Source organism: Orycteropus afer, unplaced genomic scaffold (assembly GCF_000298275.1).
Source record: "Orycteropus afer afer isolate SDZICR_OR568_19922 unplaced genomic scaffold, OryAfe1.0 scaffold00068, whole genome shotgun sequence".
Lineage (NCBI taxonomy): Eukaryota > Metazoa > Chordata > Mammalia > Tubulidentata > Orycteropodidae > Orycteropus > Orycteropus afer.
In genome coordinates, this window is record NW_006921655.1 from 6217569 (window position 1) to 6245402 (window position 27834).

The 27834-nt window shown below is 39.1% G+C and overlaps 1 protein-coding gene across 1 annotated transcript in view; it reads left to right on the plus strand.

Moving 5' to 3' along the window:
- Nucleotides 1-27834, plus strand: part of MEIS2 (Meis homeobox 2) — a 259462-nt gene that overhangs the window by 71823 nt on the left and 159805 nt on the right. The window contains exon 8 of the mRNA XM_007940468.2: nt 6770-6915. Within this exon, the coding sequence (XP_007938659.1) occupies nt 6770-6915 (146 nt within the window). The remainder of the gene's footprint in view (nt 1-6769; nt 6916-27834) is intronic.

Sequence of the window (27834 nt, forward strand, 5' to 3'; positions counted from 1 at the left end):
TTTCTTTTACCTTGGTTTGATGATGATATGTCTTGGTGATTTTCTTTTGGGGTCTCTCTGGTTTGGGGTTCTTTGGGCTTCCTGAGTGGATATATTCTCATCTTTGATCATGTCAGGGAAGTTCTCTTCCAACAAATCTTGGACAATTTTCTCAGTGGTTTTATTTTTCTCTTCCTGTTCTGGAATTCCAATGACACATAGATTATTCCTTTTGATGGTATCCCACATGAAACTTTAGGCTTTCTTCATTTTGTTCTGATCTTTTTTCTGATTGATCCCTTTCCAAAGAAGTGTTCAGGTATTTGTCTTCAATCTCATTAATTCTGTCTTCTTTTGCATCAATTCTACTCCTTTGCCCTTTCAGTGTGTTATCTATTTCTGACAATTTAGTATTAATCTTCTGGATCTCTATCTGTAGATTTAGTATCATTTCTAATTTTTCATTTATTTTGTCATTTATTCTTGTATTTTCTTCCAAAATTCTAGGGTTTTGTCTGTGTTTTCCTTGATCTGTCTCTCAATCTTTTGAAGATACTTAAATATAATTCTTTTTAATTCCTTATAAGGGAGTTCTAATACTGCATCTTCCTCAAGAATGTGTTTTGGGTCTGTATCCTGGTCTCTTGTTTCTCCTGCTTTATCTTGTTTCTTTGTATGGACTGTGATGCTCTGTTGTCTCCAAGGCATTGTGACATTTTTGTATTTATATTTAATTGGTGATTGTATGTTGGAGTGATTTGCCCACGATTTTTGTTTTGTTTGTATGTTATCTACACAAGCAGGGTACTGTGCTACACTCCTCTATTCACTGGTTGACAGCACTTATACTCTCACCACCTGTCTCCTTTCCTGTTGTCAGCCTCTTGTATGTCCCTGCTGACCTTGGCAAACAGAGCCTATTCTTAGGTCCCTGGAATCCAAATGAGAATGCTATCACTTTAAAATCACAAAGGGTTGCCACTTGTAATCATTCAAAATGGCTGTGCCCTAGGCCACTTTAAATATCCAAAATGGCCACTGCTTGTAAACATTCAAAATGGCTGCGCCTTCGGTCACTTTAAATATCCAAAATGACTGCCTCTTATAAATATTCAAAATGGCTGCACCCTCAATCACTTTAAATATCCAAAATGGCTGCCTGTAAATAATCAAATTGGCTGTGCCCTCCCAATAGCAGAAAGTCAACAGCTCAGGTTGTCTCCCTCCTTGCTATTTCCCTTCCTAGTCAGTCATAGGCCACCAGTGCATCATCCCTGTAGCCCTTGGTGACCAGGGTTGATCTCTAGGTCAATTCTCAGGTCTCAACACCATTTGGAAATATTCAGATTGCTGGTCTTGTCAGAGTAGCTGATAGTCCGCAGCTCCAACCATCTCTGCACTCTCTGTTTTTGTTCCGGTTTGTCCACTAGTTGGTGCCTAATCCACTTCTGTATAGTTCCTTTCTAAGCTCAGGGCTCCAGGATTATCCTCTGTATCTTGGTCAATTGGTTTTTCTTTTCTTTGTGGAAGAGAGTCTGTGTCCCTTGTCTGCCTATTCCCCCATCTTACTGGAAGTCCTCCACCCCTTTTGGTTCTTATATTGTGTTTCTGATAGAGCAAGGCATTGAACTCGTCATAGCATATCATCACTGTTTTTATCATTGCTTTATTCCAAACCAAACAACTGATTTCTAAAATATAATCAGATTTTTGGCTAAAGGGAATAACACAATATGCCAATGAAAGTATGTGATGGCATCTTGCCTGGGTAGTTTTATGACAAAAATTTTATGGATTGGGAATTTCTGCTTCACAACCATTGGAGGCTCCTCTCCTTGTATACACCTGTCCTTCCTTGCTTTACTGGGTACACAGCTATAGAATATGGATTATGTCTTCCCCTGGATAGCCACAGTATCCCAGGATTTAGCATCCTGTAATTATACTCTAGTTGTTCTTATAGTAGGATTATACTGGAGCTATTTGCCAGAGCAGTGCCCTTAGTTTGTTCAGCTATGGAAAGCTCTAGAGCAGAGGTGTAAATATAGCTAGAAATGTTCTTAAAACACTTCACTTAGAAATCTTAAAACAGGAAGACCCAGGCATTTTCAAAAGTCAGCTTTTTAAGCAATAGCAACTAGGGATAACAGACTAAGGGGACCTTCATTGTGTTCTATAGCAATGGTTCTGAAACTCGAGTGGGTATCAGAATCACCTGGAGGATTGTTGGGCCCCACCCAGAGATTGGTGTGGGCCTGAGAATTTGTATTTCTCATAACTTATTAGCTGATGCTAATGCTCCTGGTCTACATATTAAGAACCAATGTTATATAGATTACTCCTACTGAACTCTCACCATCAGAAGATTAACACAGGGTTATGCTATATTGTCCAATACATGTGACAGAGTACATGGGGCTTTTCTATAGTAGTTAAGGCACAGGTCATGCTGTAGTGGATCACCATGACCAATAATCCCACTGGTAGGAGTAAAATAGAATTTTAACTACATGCATGTTCCTGAGATTGAATCTAATTTCAAGTTAGGAGGTCATCTAACTCAAAAGCCAGCTCAAGAACCAATACTAGGCAGGCTGTAGAAATACACTCAAAAAACTTGTTAAAAATAAAACTTCTGGTCCAAGGCCTCGGACATATGATTCAATAAGTCTGGGATTATTGGAGATCTTTTAAATATCTTTATTTACTATCTCTCAGATGATCTAGTTTACTTCCAAGTGGTCTATTCACAGACCTGAGTATTCCTTTCAGTGGGTACACACAATATGCTCCACTAATGCACAGCTACTTTGAGTATCTTCAGCCAAAATTTAGACTATATCATTAGTCAGGGGACTGTTGTTATTAGGTACCATTGAGTCCATTTTGACTCATAGTGATGCTGTATAACGGAGTAGAACCACCCCATAGGGTTTTCTTGGCTGTACTCTCTACAGAAGCAGATTGCCAGGTCTTTCTCCCATGGAGCTAACAAACGGGTTCAGACCGCTAACCTCTTGTTTAGCAGCCAAGCACTTAACTGTTTGCATCACCAGGGCCTTTTAAAGGAATATTTAATTTCTTTATTTAGTTTTTCTAATAATATTTCTTTATTTAGTTTTTCATCATCAGAGGTGGCTGATGGAATGACTGTGAATCAGCCAGCCCTTCAAAAAGGCCCTAAAAGGCATCAAAATTTAAAGAAGCACCATGCTTGGCATGATTACTTTGTGCACACAGGCAGCACATTCAGTCACTCCAGAAGTGTCCCTCACCCCTTAGATATTATAATGTGTGATTACCCAAGTGTCGTTATTGTCAAAAAGAGGAAGGCCTTTCCCATCTTTCCTTTTTACCTTGAGTACGCTCATTGACTAGTTCGGTCACTCACTCAACAGACCATCCCTGGGTCTCTGCTCACACTCAGGAACAGAGAGATCCTCTCAAGATGGAAAGATAAAGAAGAAACAGTTCCTGCCCTCAAGGATTTCACAATTTTGAATCATAACTTCAGATGCTGAGACACATGGTAATACTTCACATACCTCCTTTGGCACATGAATCTGTGCTGGTATACGTGCTGGCACACACATCCTTTTCGGCACATAAACTCATTTGGCAAATGTGTCAAGGATTGCCAACTCTCTTACATACACACACGCAGACTTAAAACAAGAAACAATATCCACTTAGTTACTAACTCTAGCATCATCTGCACAATTTTAATTTAGATTGCAGATCACACAGTTGCCTTTTTAAAATTTTCTTTATGCTGTTGTTATTCCTCTCTTCCTGGAGTTGGCTCACAAGTCCATTGGGGGGAAAACAATGGTATTTATTGTTGTATTTGTGAAAGGAAAATTCCCCCTAATATTTTAAAAATCTAGTGTCTGGAATCTAGTTGTTAACATAGAAGTAGACATATTTTTCATTATAACTATTTGTTATAGTGGATTTAAATTCCAGTATTTTACAACATTTATATAAAATAGAGTGCTTTATATTAAAAGTCATGTAATGCACCTGTCTTCTCTAGTTTAAGTCAATTATCAAAGGATGCACAATCGAGCTGTATTTTTTTTCTTCGACTAAATATAGCAAATCATATAGTTTGAAGGTATTTCGAGCCGTCTTTGCTTTCAAGTAAGAGAAAATGCACTCTGGAAAGGCTCTCATTTTTAAGGTCATTGATTGGCTTAAAAAGGCAAATGTCTTTTTTTGTTGTTGTTGAACTTTCTTCACTTAAGCCATTAACCTTTTAAAATAAAGATATTCCAAAATCTATCAAAAAAAAAACCTAAATGAGATTTTAACAAAATCCTGACAATTTCAGCTTAAATATATACACAGAAACCATATGTGCTTAGGAAGAAATATATACACACAGGCATTGTTTACAGAGTATGTTTTTATATTTGGAAGACATTGAAGGAAGAGATATTCTACCCATACATTATGTGAAATGTACATTCAGAGAGCCCACATAGATTTTACATTAAGAGACAAAGATATCTTTATCCATGGTAGGTAGACAGACAGACTGACTGACTTCAAACTTGCACTTGGAGTGTGGATTTTTTTTTTCCTCATCTCCGGGTACTGCTTTTCAAAATCGCCTCAGGCTACAGAACAGCACCTCAGATCCCCAAGGCCCACTGCCTGGCTCCTAATAGCCACTCTCCATCTGTGTCACATGAACAGCTGATGAGATCGCTCCAGTGTCTGTATTTTGGAGAGCACATCCACCCAGGTTAAAATGCTGGGGTTGCCAAGGAGCAGTCAGAAACCATTAGTGTGGGTGAGAATTTGCCTTGCAGCAGTTCCTTGGCATGGTGGAAAGAGTGTGCGTGTACCCATGCGCAAGCTTGAATGAGTGAGTGTGTGTGTGTTTCTCCTTGTGCAAGTAACCCCCTGGTGTACATGTGTGTGCAGGGAGGGTACACAGATAAAGACTAGACTCCACATATTCAGTATTCAGAAAGCCAAATACCTTTTGTTTCCCTGCACTCTGATTAGTTCTTTGACTATTTGGGGTCCCTTTGACTTACTTTTTTTTTTTTTTTTAAACCATAACAGAAGGCAAAGAAAAAGAGAACAGCAACTTTGGGGTCATGCTCTAGTGTTTGGGCAGATGGAAGAGAGCTGCTTTGCCTTGGGGCAGGGTGGTTGTAATGAAGTGGCCTGTCAGTCTGTAAATAGTGAGGGTCATCTCTTCCATGTGATGGAGGGTATCGCGTTGCAGTGAAAATGGAAATGTCAATAAAATTAATCTGCCAGCTCTTTGCTGTGGCTTTTCTGCTTCTCTAGTCAAAGAAGGTTGAGGGTTTTCTTTTTCTCGACAAGAAAGGAAAAGAACAGGTACAGAGAAGCTCACAGAGCATACCCAGAAGTTAGAACAGCAGTGGCCAGTAGCCAGCTGGGCAGGATGTGTGTATAGAACTCTCCAAGGGGAGGGAGGGAGTCGAGGAATGAGCTGGTAGATCTATAGCACTCTTCACGAAACTACAGAGCATCTAGCTCAGGCTACATTGAGCACAGAGTTTATTGTTTTAGGCTTTCTTGGACAAGGTTTTTACTTAGCATGGGATTTATGGCATTTACTGCTAATGAATGTCTATTCTTAAATTACAAAAACCCCCATCTCAGCGCAATTCCCAGATGTCCTTCCAGGACCCTGGCTTCTTAAACACCAGCAGGGAGCATAAACTCTCCACTTCTCTGTTTTCCTCTTTCGTGTGGCTCCAGGCTAATGATGTGCAAGGAAAACACAGCTATCTATAAAGCCCCAGTGCTGTCCCAGTATTCTTCATTTATTTTGCATTTGATTATGCCACAAGTCGGATCTTGTTTCTTTCCTTTTCTTAAAGTTATTAGTTCAAATATTAATGTAGGGATATGGCATATATTCCTGCTCTTGATTGATGCCTTCCCCAAAACAGGAAGACGTGCTTGTGTGAATTTTAAGAAAGTAGGGGTCCTGCAATGCCTTGCCAGAAGAGTTTTTCAGATACATAATTTAGATGCCCTCCAGGCAGGCTTTCAAGGCATTTTTGCCAGAGGGCAAGAAAAAATAACTATGACTGTTAAAAGTAAATGATTTTTGCTAATGCACAATTAATGCCAGAGAAAAGCACAGAAGAGAAAGATGTTGATAGAAACTTCTGATTAAGTGAGCACCCTACCTTGATGTGTATCTTTTTTATTTTTTAATGATAATGATCAGTGGTGCAGAGAGCTAAAAGTTTTCATGTCATGCAAATGCCGAGTGCAGGGTCATATGAAGAGTGTGCGAATGTGCATGCTTAGGAGGTGACAGTTCTAGGAGGGTCTGGGCAGGCAGTGTGTTATGTGCAATGAACAGTGACACAGTTACTGTCACCTATGCAGGCAGCCTAGAATATATAGACTACAGAACATTTAACTTGATTACCCTACAGTATGTGTTCACTATGGGCATGGGGATGCATTTCCACTGAATGGGTTTTCTGATGGCGGTTTTCCCACATTGGATTCCATAATTGACAAAGAGCTACTGCACTGTGTCAAGCACACAATTATAATTGAATTAATGATATGGGCGAGTGTGAGACACACAAAATTAACATTTGAAGAGGCCTGGTTTAATTTTGTCTTTTACATATTTGTGTCTCCAATTATACTTTAATGAAAGAGAATATACCCGCTTAATGGATTTCTTTCAACAAGCTTAGCTGAGCTCATTATTAGCTGCACATTGTTGTTGGCACCCTTTCTATGTGTTCTTTTAATGTATTTTATTTCTTTCTACTAGGGGATGGTTTAGACAACAGTGTAGCTTCACCTGGTACAGGTGACGATGATGATCCAGACAAGGACAAAAAACGCCAGAAGAAAAGAGGCATTTTCCCCAAAGTAGCAACAAATATCATGAGAGCATGGCTCTTCCAGCATCTCACAGTAAGTCAAGATGAAAATGAAAAAAAAGTTTTTGTTGTTTTACTTTCTCCTAGTAAGTCATAGGGGCTCATACTTTTTCTTTTTTTCTTTAAATAAGGTGCCTATTTTTTTTCTTGAAATTGGATGACTAAGAGAGCAGTTAAGGTTTTATCGACTATCACCATCTAAAGAGCATCTTCTAGAAAGCAGAAGTGTTTTTTAACAGGCCAAGAATGGACCTTATTCAAAATGGTCTAGGACCCTAAACAGTATATATGAGTAAATTTGTTATTTATGCTAAGAGATAGGAGAGCAACTTCAGATAATGCAACCACAACCAAGGGAAATGGCTGCAAGGAGCTCATGAACCTGTAAACATTGCTGATTACACTATTAACAAGTACCATCTTCTCTCGGTGACAAAAGAGTATCCTGCCACATGCATGTCCAATCTCACAGGGTCAGGTGAAACTTTAATCACCAAAGCCACTTGCAAACTCATCATGTATTTATATGACAAACTCAGAAGGGTTATAGGTGCTATAATGCCTTTGTTTATAAGGTGGAGATTAAAGATTTTTTTTTTTTTTTTTTTAGCTTTTGAAGTCCATTGTCTTAAAAGCTAAACCTATTCACTTCTGGGAAGGGATTAACTATGTGCAACATTTTTCAAGTAACAACAATTTACCTTTATCCTCCTAATTTGCATTCAGTTTTATGTGTGGATATATACTGTTGGTTACAAGATTCTCATGAAAAAAAATTACAATATATTTTGACAGAGAAACTAGACACTCTTATATTTTACTGTTTATATGGAAATTCAGGGAAGATGGTAAAAATTTCAGAGGATGTTGTCTTTCTATAATATTGTTTTCAGGCCATTCTGTTTAGGCTAATACTTAAAAATAAAGTAGCACATTGCAAGCAGAAGGTCTTCTTTGATTATCCAACTTGTGTGTTGCCATGCTGAATGACATTAGTTACAGTGCTGTGGGTCCGGGACAAGGTTCCACTTTTATTTATGGTGGTGGCTGCTGATCTGCTCTTCTAGCAGAGCTACAAAGGCCAAGGGGTGGAGTGGATGCGAGGAGGGAAAAGTGATAGATTCACATTCTTAAATCGGCCATTTTGATGTAAGGACATTAGTAGCAAACTAAGGTATATCGATCTGGCCTGTGGTGTCAGGATTAGCTGGAAGAGCCAACGCCGCTGCCCCGCTGCCGCGCTAGTGGTTATTCTTGCCTTGCAGCTATGGCCATTTCAAAGGTCAGGGCCCTGCACTGACTCGGCTCAGAGGAATTAGACAGAACATGCGGTCTCTGGGCTGATTACTTAACCAAAGACAAAATAATGAGTCCTAAGCAAATACTGACTAATTGAAAGGGCTGTAAATCCATTACATATTGGTCAGGGATAATCAGGAGTATTTAATCACTTTTATCTATTCAGGAGCACTGAAGCTGCAACAGCAAAGCCCTGAACCTTGCCATGTGGTTATTATTCTCATCATTATCAAAATTACTTCACAGCTGTTCTTTGCTACATCACCTCAGCTGGAGATTTACTAACCTGTAAAATGTTTTTAATTTGGAAGTGGAGTGAGTGTGAGGGGAGGGGCATCTCATTTTTAACTGAAGGTTTATTTGGTTAGAGTAGCAACTAAGAAAGCCAAAGGAGCCCCTGATGGAAGGCAAGCTGCTCCTTTCCCACAAGCTCACCTGCCTGCTTCCCTCCGTCCATCTTCCTTTATGCTTCACCTTTCATGGTCCCCCCAAATCGAAACAAACACAGACTTCAGTCACTGCTTTCCAAGCAACCGTCTATGTGTGCTGCAAACTTTTAGTAATCAAAACCAATATCACAGAGCAGCAGAATCGTAGAGAATTGGGCTGCTCTATTTGCAGATGAGGAAATTGAGACCCAGAAAGGGAGATAATGAGCTGAAGTTCAAGCTGGGACCAGGACTCAAGTCGTCCTAATCCTCAGCTCTCTGACTCTCCCACCACATTATGATGATTTTGCTAAAATCATCATCACTTTAACAACTGCATATGAATCTCATAACCTCTGCCATCAATAAACTCAGTAAGGGGTGTGGTGTCATATTATGGAGTAGGTGTTTACTTAAAGCTTCCTGTTCCCCCAGTGGTTCCCAGTAGAGCTGACTTTCTTTATACACCTTTCTTCAATCCTGCTCTTCCCTTTTCTGCCAATATTCTGTGTGTTGAGTCCCATACGGAAGTGTCAGGAGCGCTTGACACTTGTCCTGTGTATGCCTGATCTCCCACCTTCTGCTCCAGGACTGTGCCCCTTGTGATCATGGCCACTGACTAAGAGCTGTCAGTGACCAGTGATCCCAGAGCCCTAGTTAATCTTGTAGGAGCTCTGGTAGCATAGTGCCTAAGGCATTTAACTGCTAACCAGAAGGCTGGTGGTTCAAACCTACCAGCCACTCCTCAGAAGGAAGGTTGGGCAATCTACTTCCGTAGTGACACTGCCTCGGAAACCCAAGGAGGGGTCACTATGAGTCGGGTCCAAGTTGACGGCACGTAACAACAACAAAAACAACAATTAAGCTTGTACTGGTCCTGCAAGGTGCTGTGAGTGGCACTATCCTCACCTCAAAATTACTTTCATCTAGCTAAATGTTTGTAAGGCTTGGCACAGAGTTCTCTGTCCAACTAAAGTTTTTAATTATTGCATGCCCTCATAGCTGGGGAGAGAGAAGACTCAAATAACCTGAGCAGGGAAGTCAAGAAATCTGTATTTCAAGTTCAGTTTTCCTCTGGACCTCAGTTAAGTCCATGAAGTCCTCTGGACCTTTCATGTCTCCATCTTTAAAGTGAGAGGAACAATTTGCAGGATTGATAGTCCCCTTTCCTGACTCGTGTTTTGGTTCTGAGCTCAGGAAAATCTAGTCAGACCATTACTCTGCCCCAACCTTGCAGTCATCCTTTTTTCCCTACCCTCTTTCTTTTTATTTTTCAGTGAAAGCTTTATTTTTCTCCTCCCTGTGACCTTCTTTCACAACCCAGCCCTTTCATTACTTTTTCCCTCCAGCTTTGTCTCCCAATCTTTCTGCTTCCCTCCCCTGCCTTTCTGCACTTCCCCTGTCTCTTAAGGAAATTCTCCTCAGCTTTCTTCTTGAAAATGCTTTCCCTCTTCATCCCAACTTCAGCTCAATTGCACAGTAGAGGTTCAGTAACTTTGATGAGGATGGTCCTGTAAAACTTTTACTTTCCCATCTATAATGAGCTGGTGGATCTGAAAGATTTACTCTGCTGTAATTCTGAGCCCAGAAACCAATAATAGAGACCCCTAACTAGCGACATGTTAATTTAGACTTCTTTTCTTACATGCACTAACAGGCAAGAGGAAGTTCTTGAAAATAGAGATCCCCCAGTATATATTTTCTGTCATTTAATTAATTTTAACTTCCAAACTGAGATGTTGGCTCTAGCTCACTGAAAATAAATGTAGTTTAAATTATTATTTCATGTAAATTTCTTTACAAGTTCATGATTCAATGTGCATTCCTTCATTATTAGTCTCTTTAACATTTTTCAAACTGATTTGTTCCCTTTTGTGCAGTATGACCTGTTCTTGTATTACAATAATCCCTGATGTACCCTTTTTTCTTTCTTTTTTAAAAAAAGAAGCTAATTGAATTATCTCATTATTTTAATTTGTTAAGCAAATGTATTTTGCATATCAGGATGTGTTCTTAAAGAAGGGGGCTGCTAAGGCTTTGCCCCCTGAATGGGCCATTGGCCCATTTTGACATTCATGCATTCATTAACTAGCAGAACATAAAAGAACTCTGGTTGTATTTTTTTTTTTTTCCAAACACCCAACCAGCATGGAGCAACTTTTTCCAATAAGCCACAGGGGTCTCTCTACATATGTTCTCAACTGCAAGCTATTGTCACCTATTCTGAATACCTCAAAAGGCCCAGAGAAAAAAGAACTCCACCTCAACAAAGGCTAACTGTAGCAATTGTTAAGCCTTAGTCTCAGTATGACAAAAATCATTAACCTTCAGTTTTCTTGGAAGAACAAGTTCCACTACAACTGTAACAGTTAAAATCATCTCTCGAATGCCTATACACCACCAACGTTAGGGAAAAAGGTAATAAATTTGCAGCTAACTGATAATACTGAAGAAAATATTTAAACCTAATCCAAAGTAGCATTGAAAAAAACAAGCAAAAGAGTATTTGATAAGTGACAGCCTTTCTATAGTCAGAGTTAAACACTTTGGATTTGCTTAATCTGGTGCTAAGAAACTATTTTCTAGTTTCTACCAACCAGTTTTCAAAATATCCTTTAAAAAAAAACTTTAAAATAATCATAATAATTGTAAATGAATGTATATATGTATATGTGTGTTTGTCTTTTTTTTTTTTTTAAGATATTCAAGTAGCAAAACACTATCTATATTACACCTTTTTCAGTTGGTTGATGACTCTGCCTGGTTTCTCAGGCAGAGAAGAAAAGATTGAAGAAAGAATCTGTTGGAAATGTATGTGCTGCCCTCCTCACATACATTATACAAAGTGTGTTTTTATTTTGTTGTTGGGTGCCATTGAGTTGATTGTAACTCATAGCGACCCTACGTGACAGAGTAGAACTGCCCCATAGGATTTTTTTTTTTAATTGTGATTTGAGTGAATGTTTACAGAACAAATTCATTTTCCATTCAGCAGTTCATACACATTTTGTTTCATGACATTAATTATAATCCCCATAATATAGCAGCTTTCTTCCCAGTGGTCACCTTTCCCTGTGTCCTTCTTTCCTATGTACTTCTGTTCTCTGAGCTATCTCCCTGTGCAAATGCTGCCCTTCTGATAAAATGTGTGTGCTTTTGCTGGAAAATGCCCAATGGTAAATGGAAAATGCCCCAAACAAAACCAACCAACCAACAAAAACCTTAAGAGAAATCCTGGGGAAGTATATTTCTTTAACTAACACTTGGAGATTATGATATCATAAAAGTAAGCCTGTCGTTACAACTGTTTTTATTTGACTTAAAAGGTAATTAAAGAAAGAAACAGCAAGAAATAAGTCCTAGGCTGACGGTTTATTCATAACCATGAAAAACTCCTCCACACCAAGAAACCCTTAGTGTGTTCAATTAAGCTCTCGGGCACCTCCACTTGCCACCTTCAAGAGCTCCCCTAGTTGTGCTCAAAGAATATATTTGATCATAGAATGAAAACAGGGAGCGCTCATACACAAAGACACCACTTGCTCATACCAATATCACACTAAAGGTTTTCATATTTGAAAACATGGGGATAAAGCTCACAATTAGGGAATTTGAGACTTCTGTCAAAGATATGTGTAGAGAATCTGAAGCAAATTTATTTACAAGTGATATTATTTCATGTAGCCTTCTGGAAACTGGTTCTAAAACTCTGCCCTTTGTTCTTGGCAAAATGCTTTGTCTCCTCTCTTTGTCTCTGGTGGTGGGGGAGAGATATAAAACTTGCCTCTCAGGTGTTCACTCCTTGCCTATTAGAATTTGCTTTGTGGGATTTTAGCAATAAAAAGCACATTTTAAAGTATATCATCCTACAGAGACAATGCACCCATGTTATGTTATGGGAAAATACAGCTCCTTGTCGCATTGGAAAAAACACTGGTCTCTTTTCCAGGGGTTCATCAAGACCATGTGACAGTAACTTAACCAAAAAACCAAACTCACTGCTGTCAAGTCAGATTCAACTCACAGCTACCCCTCTTTGAGTTTCTGAGGCAGTATCACTACAAAAGTAGATTACCCCATCTTCCTTTCAAGGAATGGCTTAGTCAACTCAAATTTCTTCTTGTGGTGTGCTGTGTGCATACACATGCAAGAGAGAGAAGGAAAGAGAGAGACAGACAGACAGAGGGGTTATTTTGCCTTTTCACTACTAGTTCAATATCTTATGTTGATCCAGATGACTTATTTTTCCTAAATGAGGGAGTGCATTGTTGAGGTTACAAACATAGACACTGGAGTCTGCAATACACTAGATGTTTGATCTCAAGAAATTATCCTCTCTGAGCCTCACTTTCCACATCCATTGTTGTGTTGTTGTTAAGTGTCGTCGAGTCGTTTCCTACTCATAGCGACCCCATGCACAGCAGAACGAAACACGGCCTGATCCTGTGCCAGCCCCACAATCCCTGCTATACTTGAGCCCATCATTGCAGCCACCATGTCAATCCATCTCGTTGAAGGCCTCCCCCTCTTTCGTTGACCCTCCACCCTACCAAGCATGACATCCTTCTCGAGGGAATGGTCCCTTCTTACAACATGACCAAAATAGGTGAGACGAAGTCTGGCCATTCTTGCTTCCAAGGAGCATTCTGGCTGCACTTCCTCCAGGACAGATCTGTTAGTTCTTTTAGCAGTCCATGGTACTTTCAGCATTCTCCGCCAGCACCACAACTCAAAAGCATCAACTCTTCTTCGGTCTTCCTTATTCATTGTCCAGCTCTCACATGCATACGAGGCGATTGGAAATATCATGGCTTGTATCAGGCACACCTTAGTCCTCAAGGAGATATCCTTGCTCCTCAGCACTTGAAACAGTTCCTTCGCAGTTGACTTTCCCAATGCTACACGTTGTCTAATGTCCTGACTGCTGCTTCTGTTGGTTCGATTGTAGAACCAAGCAACGTGAATTCTTTGACAACCTCAATCTTCTCTCCATTTATTGTGATGCTGCTCATTGGTCCAGTTGTGAGGATTTTTGTTTTCTTTCTATTGAGACCTAATCCATACTGCAGACTGTAATCTTCAACCTTCATCAGTAGGTGCCTTAAGCCATCCTCACTTTCAGCAAGCAAAGTTGTATCGTCTGCATATCTCAGGTTGTTAATGATTCTTCCTCCAATCCTTAGAATGGGCATAATTCTAGAACTCACCAAGTCAGGTTGTGATACTGACTAAATGACTTAATATACAACATTCAGCACCATGTAATAAGTGTACAATATAAAGTAACTATAATTCTTATTTTAATCTAGTTGAGTGGATAGTAGGAGACTTTGGCTGATAGAACTGGGCAACCTGTTGCTACATACTTGCCTCGGACTGTCTAAGATGGAGAGCCCAGGTTTGCCAAGTGTATCCCAAATGCCCTTCAGTAGGAAAGAGCATAGATCTAAATCCAGCCTGCTGAAGAGGCATATAAATATTTGATGGCTGCTTATTGATGGTTGATAGCATAGTGCCTAAGGCACTTGACTGCTAACCAGAAGGCTGGCAGTTCATACCCACCAGCCACTCCTCAGAAGGAAGGTTGGGCAATCTACTTCAGTAGTGATAATGCCTCAGAAACCCAAGGAGGCATTGCTATGAGTTGGGTCCAACTCCACGGTGCATGACAACAACAACAACATTGATGGTTGGTGATGGCATCAGAGAGTCTTGGGGCCAACTGAAAGCCAGAGCATCCTGGTGAACCTTCTGGGATAGGGTAGGAGATGGAGAAGAAACTGGTTATGGAAATAGTTCAGGATGATGCAGCTGGGCCTACTTAATTGGTAAAGAATGCTCCCTTTCCTCGTCAGGCTTCCCATATGTGAACAGAATCTAGAACTGTCTGCTTCCTTAGAGTGTTAAACTCTAGACTCTAGACTCGAACAAATTGCCATGGCTTTTTAAAAAGGGAGGTATCACTGAATGTAAAATTAGAAGAATTGGGTTTAAGCTTTGTGATCTTGGGGAAGTTATTTAACTTCTCTTACCCTGTCTTATCTACAAAATGAAAATAGTCAGTATCTGCCCTACTAAGCTGGTTGGGTTGCTTATATAAAAAATGATATAATCATTTTTTAAACTAGTAAAATCTGTGAAAACTGGAACCGGTATAAGGTGGAAACCTGTCAGAGAAGAAACTCTCAAATATTGTCCACTAATAGAGAGCAAAAGAAAAGCGGTAAGAGTAAACCCTGTCAATGGTAGAAAATTTGCAAGACCCGGAAAAACAAGGTAGTCTCACTGAGTTCTGGTTTTCACTGTACAATGGACTGCCCAAATGTCAAGTGTTTTGGTCTTTTGGCTATGTTCTCAGGTTTCCAAATCCTTAAGGCCTCTACCAGTGACCAGGTGATGTCGAGTCGACTCTGACTTATGGCGGCCTCATGTGTGTCATGATCTTTGGGGACGTAGATTGCAAGGCCTTTCTTCTGAGGCACTTTTATATGGACTTAGACTCCCAATCTTTTTGTTAGCAGCTGACCACATTAACCATTTGCCCTGCTTAAATCCTCTAGTGCCTCACAAAATCACCAAGGGTAAGGAATTTAGTCCTGCCCACCTCCTTCATCTCTACCCCAGTTTCTCCACTTGTATATTTCCACAAGTGTATCCATGGAGACACTGGAATAATTTCTATCATTAGACATCTCTTTAAGGACTTTGAATGGTTAATCGAATCAGTATTTCATGGACATTAGTTATTTCTACTTGGAAATTAGTGCCTTCATGATTCTGAGATCGGTCTACTTAATACTAATAGCTATAGGCCAAATTAATACCAAATATGAAATTTTAGCCTTACTTAATGCAGTGAGATATGGCCCTTCTCGAATTCAGAGATGCACGTGTGTACTGAATACAAGTAGGGCTCGTGGGCTGAGAAATACTTATGTGGAAATGAATTTGTAGAACATACAGCTGAAAAACACTAGCACAGAGAGCTTTTCACAAACATACAGCATAGTGAGGCTGTCCCTAGCTTTAGCCTTTGAATTGTTTTTCTGCTTGCCAGGAGAAAACATCTGTGAATTATTTGAATGGAACCTTAGACTGGAGATCATCTGAATTGATGTCATCTCTGTTTAATTTCAGGAAATGATGTCACAATGCATTAAATAACAATGCTGGGTGATTTATTTTGCCTTAGACATGCTGTCCTAAGCATTCCTCTTCTTTTGCAATGTTTCCAATTAACTGTAAGCTTGTGTGTTCTTCTTATTTCATAATGATTTTGAGGGGGAGCAGGAGATCGGGATGGGAAGATTGGTAATTTCAGAGGTTGCTGAGGTTCAGAGCTAATGGCACATCCATCATGTCTTTATTGGGACGGGACAGTGAATGTCGGAGCTATGTCACCAGTGGCAACCTACAACAGCGTTGGTTGGTTTCAAAGAATGTCAAAAAAAAAGAAAGCCTGCATGTTCTGATCCTAGCTGTCCAAAGAGGCATTGGATAATTTTATTAGCGACCTGCATACTGTAGCTTCTGCCTTTATCAAAGTTTCTATGCACTCCCTTCTTCTATAAAGAATAGAGGACATAAGTCAATTCTGTGTGCCATCTGTCGTCGTTTTACAATTTCTCAAATTAAAGAGACAGGCCAAAAATCTAATGTTGTATTGAATCCTGGAAACTTCTCCAGAAGAAAGAAAATTGTAACTGAATTTACTTCATCTCTCTTGAGGGGGAAGAAAAAAAAAAAAAAAAAAAACAGATTGCATGTGCTGTGTCATAACCTTTTACTTGTAGTCCCAATTTGAGTTCCAGTTTGGTGTTCAGAATTGGATTATGAGGTTTTCTGCATGTGAAAGCTGATGTGTTTGGGATTCAGCAGCCTTTGTCCTCATGGTTGTAAATGTTGAAGTAAAGTCCCTGATACCATGGTTGTGGTCATGCCTTTCATGGAGGTAATGAGATGCGAGGTCTGCTCAGTGCCAAAGTAATGATACTTTTCAAGACATTTCAGAAGTACACCAGGCAACTCTGCTTAAAATGAAGTTCAGCTGAGATAGACTAAGAAAAGCAGGAGATTATTAGTCCCTAGCTGACAGACACATTTTTAAAATAAGTAACTAAGTAAGGAGATTGAAGAATCAAATGCTTATTAAATTACCATCAAAAAGAAACTAAAATAATTATTAGCTCAAAGTTTAGCACCCAATTTCATAAAATATCATTCTAAGCATAATTGTTTAAAAATATGTTAAAGAATTCAAGGAGATGGGGAATTGAAGACCCTTGAATAAAAGAAAATAGAAGGCATGTGCATCTCTGAATATTCAGCTATTTAAAAACTCCAAGAATAGAGTGCCATTAAATGCTGTTTAGTAAGATCCCTGAATATTCATTCAGTTCATAGAGAAAATTTCCATTTCTTGCTTCCACATGACCACCGTTTGCAAGTACATTCTGTAATAAAGTGGAGTTACTGAGAATTAAAGGCAAAATTGACTGGGTTAGGAGAAGAACACTTACTGTCCCTCAGCTTTGCCACAGGAAAGGGTCATAAAGTGACCTGAAGGCTCAAACCATAATATGTTTTTGCAACTTGGAACAGATTATGAAGTGTAAAGGTGATACCCAGCCCCACTGCTCCTGTTAAGAAATAGTGACTTGGGTAGAAAGCATTAGGTTGGTTGAATGGAATTTGCCTTATTATAGTTACATGCTGCATACCACTTTCTAAATTGATTGGCAGCAGTTGTTTACAGTATGCAAAGTAATCACTGGCACCCTTTAAAGGTGTATTATCCTCTTAAAACATAATAGTAATGCCATTTTCATGCTTTTACATTTGCTATTCATATTTTGAACTGCCAAGTCCTAAATCTGCCAGAACTAATTTAAATTGTTTTTATCTAATAGTAGATAAGTTGTCAAGTCACAATATAATGGCAGATAATTTTTCTTAAGCTATAGTTTTATTTCTTGGGTATAATAGATAACACAAATATTTGTTGAATCTTACTTGATTGTCCACACACACACAAAAAAAATTACAACTCAAGAGATTATTATTGTGGGATTCTGGGATGATAAGAAGTGAAGAAAATATTATCTGGTTATTCTTAGCATTATAGAAAATTAACATGGATAACTAATCAGCCCTCTTCCAACCCCCTTCCCCAAATTTACTTACATCTGATTTGATAATATAGCCAGATGATTAAGATCCACCCTTGCTAATCTCTGAACCTGAACTTGTAGCTGCTTTTAATTTTAATATCTCAGTTACCACTTTATACATAATTATCTAGATTTACTTATTTAGTGCATGATTACCTAGGACTCGGCGGCAAACAACAACAACAACAAAACCCTAGGATCACAAATATTCTGAACTAATCCTGGCTGGAAATATCTGGTTAGAATTCCATAACTAATAACTTAGAAGGGGTAATCCTGTAACTTGGATCATAATATAGTTGTAAAATTGCTTATTTTTTTTACCCTGGACACATGGTGTGACCCCATCATAAACTGGCAATAAACAACCCAAGTATACTGGGAGGGTACTATAGTAGTCTTTTAAAAAGGAAAAGGCTTTTTATCAATAGAAGAAGTGAGTGCTAGATTATTTCCTGTAGGCTTGGTGACATGTTGGAACTCTGTATAAAAGCAGCCTTATTTTTTTCCCTATGGTGAAAAGTTATAGTTTCCATTTCAGTATTTCAGGGTACCTGCAGGCAGCTCATGAGTTGTTGCACTTGTTTTAAACCCTGCCTCACAGTGAATTTTTCAAAAAAATGTAGTAAGAGTATGGCCAGTATGGGATCATTATTAGTCAATTATAGGCTCAGGTTTTGCTTTAGTTTCTGGGAAACCCTAAGTTTAGACCTGTGTGGAAAATCCCACTGATTACTTGATGGCACTTTGATAAAGACCCTCTTATAGCTTAATCCTGAAGCTTTTATGTTCTCTGGTGAACCGCTTAAGTGATAATCAAATATGACCATGTGGAAAGGAATCAGTTTATAACATGACCTTTATTACCAGTCTAGGCATCCTTTGAAAACCATTTTTTTTTTTTTTTTTTCCAGAACAAGTTTGTAGAAAAGAGTGATTTGTTCTTTGGTCCTTACAGGCTTGCACTGTCTTTGCAGAGAGCATGACATGTATGTTGTTGTTGTTGTTATGTGCCGTCAAGTCCAACCCGACTCATAGCGACCCCTCCTTGGGTTTCCAACACAGTATCATTATGGAAGTAGATTGCCCAACCTTCCTTCCAAGGAGTGGCTGGTGGGTTTGAACTGCCAGCCTTCTGGTTAGTAGTCAATTGTCTTAGGCACTATGCTACCAGAGCTCCTTATGACCTACATATGATCAGTAAATAGAGAGGGGTGTGCTTAATTCTTGTGAACCAAGGGTTGGGCCTGACTGAAGCAGACACTGGAAATGCTGATAGTTTATAAAAAGAATCAGTGTTTTTCTGCCTGTTAGGTAGGAAAGATAATCTGTTTATTCTTTTGTGCTTTGCAGAAACACACACACAAACAAACATTTCAGGCCAAGGTGAAAGAAATTCCTACTGTTTATAAGACTATATAGGGATCCCAGGGTAGTACAAATGGTTAATGCACTCGGCAGTTAACCTAAAGGATGAAAGTTCAAGTACACCCAGAGTCACCTCAGAAGAAAGACCCGGTAATCTACTTCCCAAACAGTAGCCATTGAAAACTCTATGGGTCACAGTTCTACTCTGACGCCCATGGGATCGCCTGAGTCAGAGTTGATGTTATGGCACCTGGTTTATAAGACTGTGTGCCAGAGGGAGCTGAGCAATGCTTGACCAGTTTGCAGTTACTTGACTAGGGATCTAGTTACATTGAAACCTTTACTCTCTGGGTCGTTTTGGGCAAGTTGTTTAACTTATGTGAGTGTTGTTTTTGTCACTTCATTGTTGTGAGGGCTAGTTGAGATTACAAATAGCCATTTGATAAGGCAAAATGCTATCCAAATATAAAATAAAATTCATTAATATTTTCAAATAATCCACTAAAATAATATATATATTTTTTCCATTTTAGCTCCATGAAACAAACTTAAATATGGGTGAAATACTCTTTAAAGAGAAACAATGTACTTGGTCTCTTTGACCTGAGTCTGTTTAGAATAGGGATTCAGTCCTACATAGTGTGGCGTGTACAGAGAGAAGAGTAAAGACTTACAGACCACTCATACTGTGGCACGGTTTCAGTGGCATCGTGAGTCAATGTAAATTTTGAAGTTTTATAAACTCAACTTTTTTAGGATAAAAAAGTAACTGGGTGATATCTAAACTTGTAATGAATTTATTCTCTATTGTGCTATTGCAATTTAGAGACAGATTCCTTGGAAATTTGCACATCTATTTTCTTGTTCCATAAATTCTCCACTGTGAGAATTAATCCATCCACAAGCCTACCATTTTTCATCTTGACCAATATGATGGGGAATAGCAATTTTTCATCTTTAAAATGGTAATATCATAGACCCACTCTGAGGATGGTTGAATGCTATGATAGAATTATCATAGGATAATAAGAATTATCTCATTGCAGCAAGATATTACTGGGATTATTTATTTTTTCCTAAAGATAGCTTCAATCTGGATGCTAAATATGACTTCTTCACATTCTACATTCAGGGATTAGGGGTATTACAGCTCTTAAGGCAGAATCCACTTTGGTTGCAACATAGAATTCATATGGGAGAGTAGTGAGGAAAGTATGTTGGGACCCTAGATTTAGGCACATTAGCCAGATATCCAGGTGCAGAACCTCTCTGAAAGTTAAACATTCTGGGACTACAGTTTTAGGTTTGGGACTGATCTTTGTAGAAGTAAATGATTGAAATCAAGGCAATGGATATAGGTTAATAAGGGAGAGAGTTTATAGCCAGAAGAGGTTAGAGGATAAAGACTACATTTAAAGGGTGGAAGAGAAAAAGTAAATGAGCAGAGATAAAGAAGTCAGACCAGCAGAACCATAATCAGATAATGTGAAGAGGGAAGGGTTTCAAAGTAGAAGTAAATTCTGTCCAAAGGTCAAGGACAATGATGATTGAAAATAAGTCTTTGGAATTGACACTTGGGGATCATGGTCTGTCTTAGAATTCTACAGGCTAAGGAGTGAGCAGGCAAATTGAAAGAGACTTTGGGAGCTCTGGTGGCGTAATGCCTAAGGCATTTGACTGCTAACCAGAAAGTTGGTGGTTCAAACCCACCAGCCACTCACAGGAAGGAAGATTAGGCAATCTGCTTCTGCAATGATATCACCTTGGAAACCCAAGGAGTGGTCGCTATGAGTCAGATCCAGCTGGATGGCAGTGAGTTTTATTTTTTTTATATACTTTTTTTTTTTTTTTGGTTTTAGGAAGAGACAGTGTGTGCAGAGGGGTAGGGCTCATTAGCAGAGGTATGTCAGGTGAATCAGCAAAGGGAAGAATCTAGCAGATAGAGAATGAGTTTGAGAGACCCTAGGAGAGAAAGAATAAGGAGCTCTGGTGGCATAGTGGGTAAGGCATTTCATTGCTAACCAGGAGGTTGGCAGTTCAAACCCAGCATCTTCTCCATGGGAGGAAGATGAGACAATCTACTTCTGTAAAGATTTGTTGTTGTTGTTGTTGTTTGCTGTCGAGTCGGCCCCGACTCATAGCGACCCCTCCTTGGGTTTCCGAGGCAGTATCACTATGGAAGTAGGATTGCCCAACCTTCCTTCCGAGGAGTGGCTGCTGGGTTTGAACCGCCAGCCTCTGTAAAGATTTATAGCCTTGGAAACCTAATGGGGGTCACTATGAGTTGGAATTGACTCAATGGCAGTGGGTTTGTTCTTTTTATTTATTTATTTTTTTAGGAAGGAAAGATGGTGTGGAGGGTAGAGATAATGAGACTGGATAATGCATGTTTGAAGAAGAGGAAGCCAGTGACTATAAGGGTCAGTACACAGGTAGAAAGGTAGGGAGGAGACAGACACATTTTATTAAGAGTAGGAAGAAAGCTGAGAGAATTCAGGTAAGAGCTTCTCTGACCAGGTGATTAGGAATGCTGGAGAGTGTGAGATCAGGAGTGAATTAGGAGAAGTACATGCAAAAGTGCAGCTATAGATCAAACAGGGCCACACTGCAATGGACGTTCCTCACATTATTTCATCCTTTCTTAGGCAGTGTTCACTAGTGTAGGACCAGGAGGCGCAAAAACATCCGCTAAAACTCACTGTCATCGACTTGATTCTGACTCAAAGTGAACCCCTTCGGGTTTCCGAGGCAGTAAATTTTTATGGAAAGGTTAATAAGGGTTACTTGCCCAGTCTTCCTTTCATAGAGTGGCTGGTGGATTTGAACCACCAACCTTCCGGTTAGCAGCCAAATGCCTTAGGCACTATGCCACCAGAGCTCCTTGGGGCAAAAGCAGACAATAGGAAAAACCCAAGTCTAGGGTTTGACAATATGAGAGACAAGGAGAATGTTAATGTGAGAATTCTTCAAATGACTGACTAATAAGTCAAAATGAGATATTTTTTTCCTTGAACCGTGGCAGAAAAAGAATTAAGAAAAGTCAAGATGTTTTAAAAAAGGAAAATGAGGGAGCTCTTGTCCTGAGTATTGTTAAAATTTATTATAAGGCTGCAAGGTGCAGTACTGAGTAAAATAGTAGGCAGAATGATCATTTGAACAAAATAAGAGTCCACAAATCAACGCAAAAATACTGAGACATATTAATTTTAAAGACATCACTTCAGATCAGTTGACAAAAAATGAATAACTCAATAAAACATTTTTGAATAATTGTTTAATTATTTTTGCAGAAAACAATAAATATTCTCCATCAAAATGGGCTCCAAAAAGTGCTCTTTGAAATAAATATGAATAATTATCTGTCCTTTGTTTAGTGAAATCCTTTCAGAGCATAAATGCAAAGGACAGAGATAAGAAAAAAAAGATAAAAACAGTCATGGATTTGATTAAATAAAAATAAAAATTGACAGCTTTGAACATAAGACAATGCCATAAAAAATAAAGACAAACATTAAATTGATTTTAAACAAAATGTGTGCAACATCATGTAACAGGTATATAATTGGCATCTTTAATAAATAAAGAGTTGTACAAAACAATAAGGATAAAAGGGCAGAGGAGATTGGCATCATGAGATGGACTTGTGAGTAATTCCTGTCACAAAAGAAGTAATACAAATGGTGAATAGGTATTTGAAAAAATGTCCAATGTCATTAGTAACCAAAATAATAAAATTAACAATGAGTTACTATTTTTTCCTACCAAATTAGGAAAGAGTAAAACATCATGATGTCTAGCATTGTCCAGAATGAAAGGAAATACCTACACTCAATAATGACCATAAAAATTGACAGTCTTTCTGGAATTTAAACTAGTAGTATATGTAAAACAAACAAACATAAAAAACAGTGAAACATGTTCTTATCCTTTAACCCAGTCATTCACTTTCTAGGAGTTTCAGCAGTGTATACAGAAATTATGCCAAAGGTATGAAGATACCTATATTCTTAATTATAAGAGACTGAAATGGAATATCATAGACTGCTGTGTAATCATTTACAATTATATTAACAAAAATATTTGAGATAAGAGAAAGTATCTTGGTATATTTTGAACTGAAATAAAAGAGATAAGGCAATGCATACAGTGTGATTCCAATATAATAAAAAAATTATACAGACATATATGCAAAAGAACATAGAGTGTTAACAGTGGCTATCCTTGGGTAGTGAGATACCATAGGGTTTCCAACACTGTGAATCTTTACGGAAGCTAATTGCCACCTTTCCCTCTCAAAGCAGCTGGTGGGTTAAAACTGTTGATCTTTTGGTTAGCAGCTGAGTGCTTAACCACTGCACCAACAGGGCTCCTAAATCCCAGACAGTAGTACATTATATTTTAATAAAGAGCCACTGTGGGTTGTTGTTGAGTGCCATAGAGTTAATTTTTGACTCATAGTAATTCCATGTACAGAGTAGAACAAGCTGCCCCATAAAGTTTTCTAGGCTGTAATCTTTATCGAAACAGATGGCCAGATCTTTTTCTCTCGGAATCTCTGGGTGGGTTTGAAGCACCAACTTTTCAGGTCACAGCCAAGCTCTTAAATGTTACACCACTAGTGCTCCTTATAGTAGGTAGTGAGGCAAATGAAGTTTAGTATTATACTGGGAAACCAGGAGACCAAGAAGGTTGGGGTGGGAGGGGAGCGGGTGTTGAAAGTCATAATAAAGATTAAGAGGGAGAAAAGAGTAGAGGGAAGGAGCATTTTAGGGTCTGTGATCTTAGAAGTACAGCACCTCTGCTTGATGAAATCCAAGATTATCAAAATAGAGATGGAGGACATTGAAATTAAGAAAGGCAAAATACTAGAAGGATTCTCTTCATACATAGCAAAACCTCCAAAAGTCAGGATGAGTCATGAAGTTAAGAAAATCTGTCACACACAGAAGCCACAGAGGAAAGTGGGAGTGGCTTAGAGGATAACATTCTTCTAGCACGAATGAGCAAAGAGGAATGACAGCAAATGATATGGACTTAATGAGAAATGTGACTGGAACGGCCAACAGCAGGTAAGAAGAGAAGGGAGGGAAGAGAGAATAGTTGGACCACTCTTCCTTGATTCCAGTGAGGCTGCTAAGGAGAAAGAATAGATGACTTCAGTGGGAGAGTTTTAGGGAAACAGTATTTCAAGACAAACACAAGTTTTAAACAGTCAAGGATATGGAAGTTATGCCTATAGAAAAGATAAAAGTTATTTCTTTTTCTATGACACAGCTGGTAAGGGTGACACAAAGAGGCAAGTTAATAGTATGTGTTGAGACAAGACAGACAAGAATTTGAGTAATGATATTAGGACTACAAGTCTTAACTATACTGAAGAAACACCTATTGCCGTAGAGTTGATTCTGACACACGGCAGCCCCGTGTGTTACAGAGTAGAACTGCACTATGGGGTATTCTTGGCTGTGATCTTTACAGAAGCAGATAGCCAGCCAGGCCTTTATTCCATGGTGTCACTGGGTGGCCTCAAACAACCAGCCTTTAAGTTCATAGTCAAGCACATACTGTTTGTGTCACCCAGAGACCTTTGCCTAGACTAGGGCAGTGATTAAGCTTTCTCAGATAATCTCTAAGATTAAAGTAGAGGAACTCAAGATCATATACAGGGTTGGCAGAAAATGGGCCTCTCGAAGAGTATGAAGGGATGGACACTGGGAGGAGGTAACTATGGGGAGGAAGTGGGAGGGGAGCTGCTGCATTGTAAATTTTGGTCAATGACATGAGACAAAGTATATGTGAACTGCTGTATGAAAAGTGAATTTACTCTGTAAATCTTCACCCAAATCCTAATATAAAAAAAAAAAAAGTAGAGGAACTGATGTGGAGATCCCTAAAATATTTCCCCAACATACCTGGGTGGAGGAGGGAATGAGGAACAAGAAAGCATGTGGATTGACTACTCAGCTGGCTAAAATAAGCCACAAATAGAGTTCTTATTTTGATCATGCTCAAGGTTTGTTTGATCTAGCTGTTTTTCCTTAGAGTTCAGTTTTACATATGCTTCAGCACCCCAACCAGCTTGTGTATTTTTAGGATTTTTTTTTTTTCCTCTTTCTTTTCCTTCTCTGGTTTTTAGATTAGGGAGGGGTAGTACTGCAGACAGGGCTCATTCCATGGTTTGCCAGACTTTGCTCTTGACCCTTTCTTGGGACCTGTGATTAATACATACTTTGTAGGGGAGCCTTGGCAAACCCTGCTCTCCACAGGACTCGATTCATAATTCACAGTGAGCAGGAGGAGCAGGGTCTTCGTGGTGGTTTGTTTGCTCTTTGCTCACAAAAAGCAATGCATTCTGACCTTCACTGTTATCTAATCAGGAAGTAGACAGTCCTGGCATGTAGTCAGTCCTCCTAGGGCTCTCTACAACTGTAAATTATGTTTGAGCTGCCCAGATCTGGGGCATGCCACACTTTACATTACTATTGTGTATCTAAAAATAAACAGCATTGCAAGCTGTTTATTTTGGTGTTACTTTGTATGCAATTTTAAAACAGTGGTTACGTAAACAAATGTCTCTGTTCCCACAGCACTTGAAAGCTAGTGTTTGCTCCTATGGTTTTGGGTTTTGTCACTTCTGTTTGGATTATAGCTGAAATTAACACTGTGAGCACTCAGAATGAACCTGGCAGCACCTAGGGTGAGGGCTTGCTGTTCACTTGCCCTTTACCATGTGGCAGCTGTGTTCCCCCTTCCCACAAGCCCTCCCTACCTTTGATAACTCCGTACACATGTGCACAATTCAGAAATTATTGTGTCCTCTTTGAGGCTCTAAATTTATCCCCACAAGTGATCTAGAGGTTCCTTTACTTTAAGTTCTTGGAGTCTGTTCAGTTTAAATTAATTGAGTAAGTGGCACTTTGATGATTTTGTAACAAAACACTAAGCCCAAAACCCATGTTAAGTTATCATTTGTATCATTTCTGTGCTGTAGACACAGTGTATATATGTCATTAGAAACAATGTAGTCAAGCTGAATGAGAAATGGAGGCTGCACAAAGTGAATGTAATGGCATTAAACTTTTGACTGTGACTTGCTCTGTCACCTTGAGTCTTTTTGCATACACTGCATAGAGGGTTAAAGTAGGGAAGGTGGTGTTGTTATGTACCATCAAGTCAATTCTAACTTGTAGCAACCAAATATGAAAGAGGAGAACTGCCCCATAGACTGTCCTAGACTGTAAACTTCACAGAAGTGTATCACCAAGTCTTCTCTTCTGAAAGAGGCTGGTGAGATTGAACCACTGAGTGCTTAACCATTATGCCACCAGGACTCCTTATGGAGATAGGGTGCTTTAGTAAAACTTCCAAGACTTGTGTTCAGGTAGACTTTGGTTTGACTCACCAGAAGCCACTTAACTAGAGTGCTTTTTGAGCAATTTACTTAATCTCTTAGACTGTGTAAAATGGTCTGCATGGGTAAGTAGCTAGGTAGGGACTGGATGTAATAGACTATGTAAAACAGCCTACCCTGCTGTCTTGAGCAAAGCTGGTACTTAATAATTACTCTTTCCCATCATTCCACACCCCTCCTGCCATGATGTGAATTGTAACTGTGGGTGTTCTGTACATGGTCACATTGGCTTGAAGCTGGAGTTAATGTGATGTTGGACCCATCAGTGTATGACTCAAATGGGAGGCCTGGGCTACTGGGTGATAATTGGGATCGTCATTACCCAGTGTCAGCTCACTATTAGAGTCGGGGCCACAGCATTCCAGACTTCCTTCTCTATTCATGGCCTGTTTGTAAAGTAAGAAGCAGAGAACTATGTGAAGTTCTGTTTATAAGGTCTTACTCTTGCTATTAATGGAAATATTACAACGTAAGTAGTAATCATCTTTCCATAGCTCTGCCCTTGATCATGTAAATTTCTTACTGTTATATGATGCATTATAGGATAATGTTTTGGATAGATTTGTTGGGTAAAGAATGAATGGATGATCAAAACCTACTTGGATACTTGGGTATTTCAAGAAGTTTAAATTCTAGTGGTGCATTTATTACATTTTCAAAAACCAAACTCACTGCTGTTAAGTTGAATCCAACTCATAGTGACCCCTCTGTGGGTTTCTGAGGTGGTATCACTACAGAAATAGATCACCCAATCTTCATTCCAAGCAGTGGCTGGTGGGTTTGAACCACCAGACTTCTGGTTAGCAGTCAGATGCTCTAGGTAATATGCCACCATTTATTACCCCTAAAATTAGTCTACACAAGCATAGATTTTGCTCTCATAACTCAGTTGTGTCAAAAAATATATATAAGAGATATTGTGCATATGTAGCTGTTATGTTTTCCTCAAAAAGCAATTTGGCAAACTACTTTACAAAATTTATATAATAAGTCTATTTGATTGGAATTGTACTATAAAACAAATCTAAAATATTAGTGAGATGATATGGGTCTTACTGGTTAGATGGCCACGTTTTCCCCTTTTTTGAAGCATATACACAAGGGATGCTGTGAAGAAGTGAATGGGTATTCTTTGGATCATTTTTTGTTGTTGCTGTTGTTACATGCTGTCGAGTCAGACCTGACTCATAGCGACCCCTCCTTGGGTTTCCGAGGCAGTATCACTATAGAAGTAGATTGCCCAACCTTCCTTCTGAGGAGTGGCTGGTGGGTTTGAA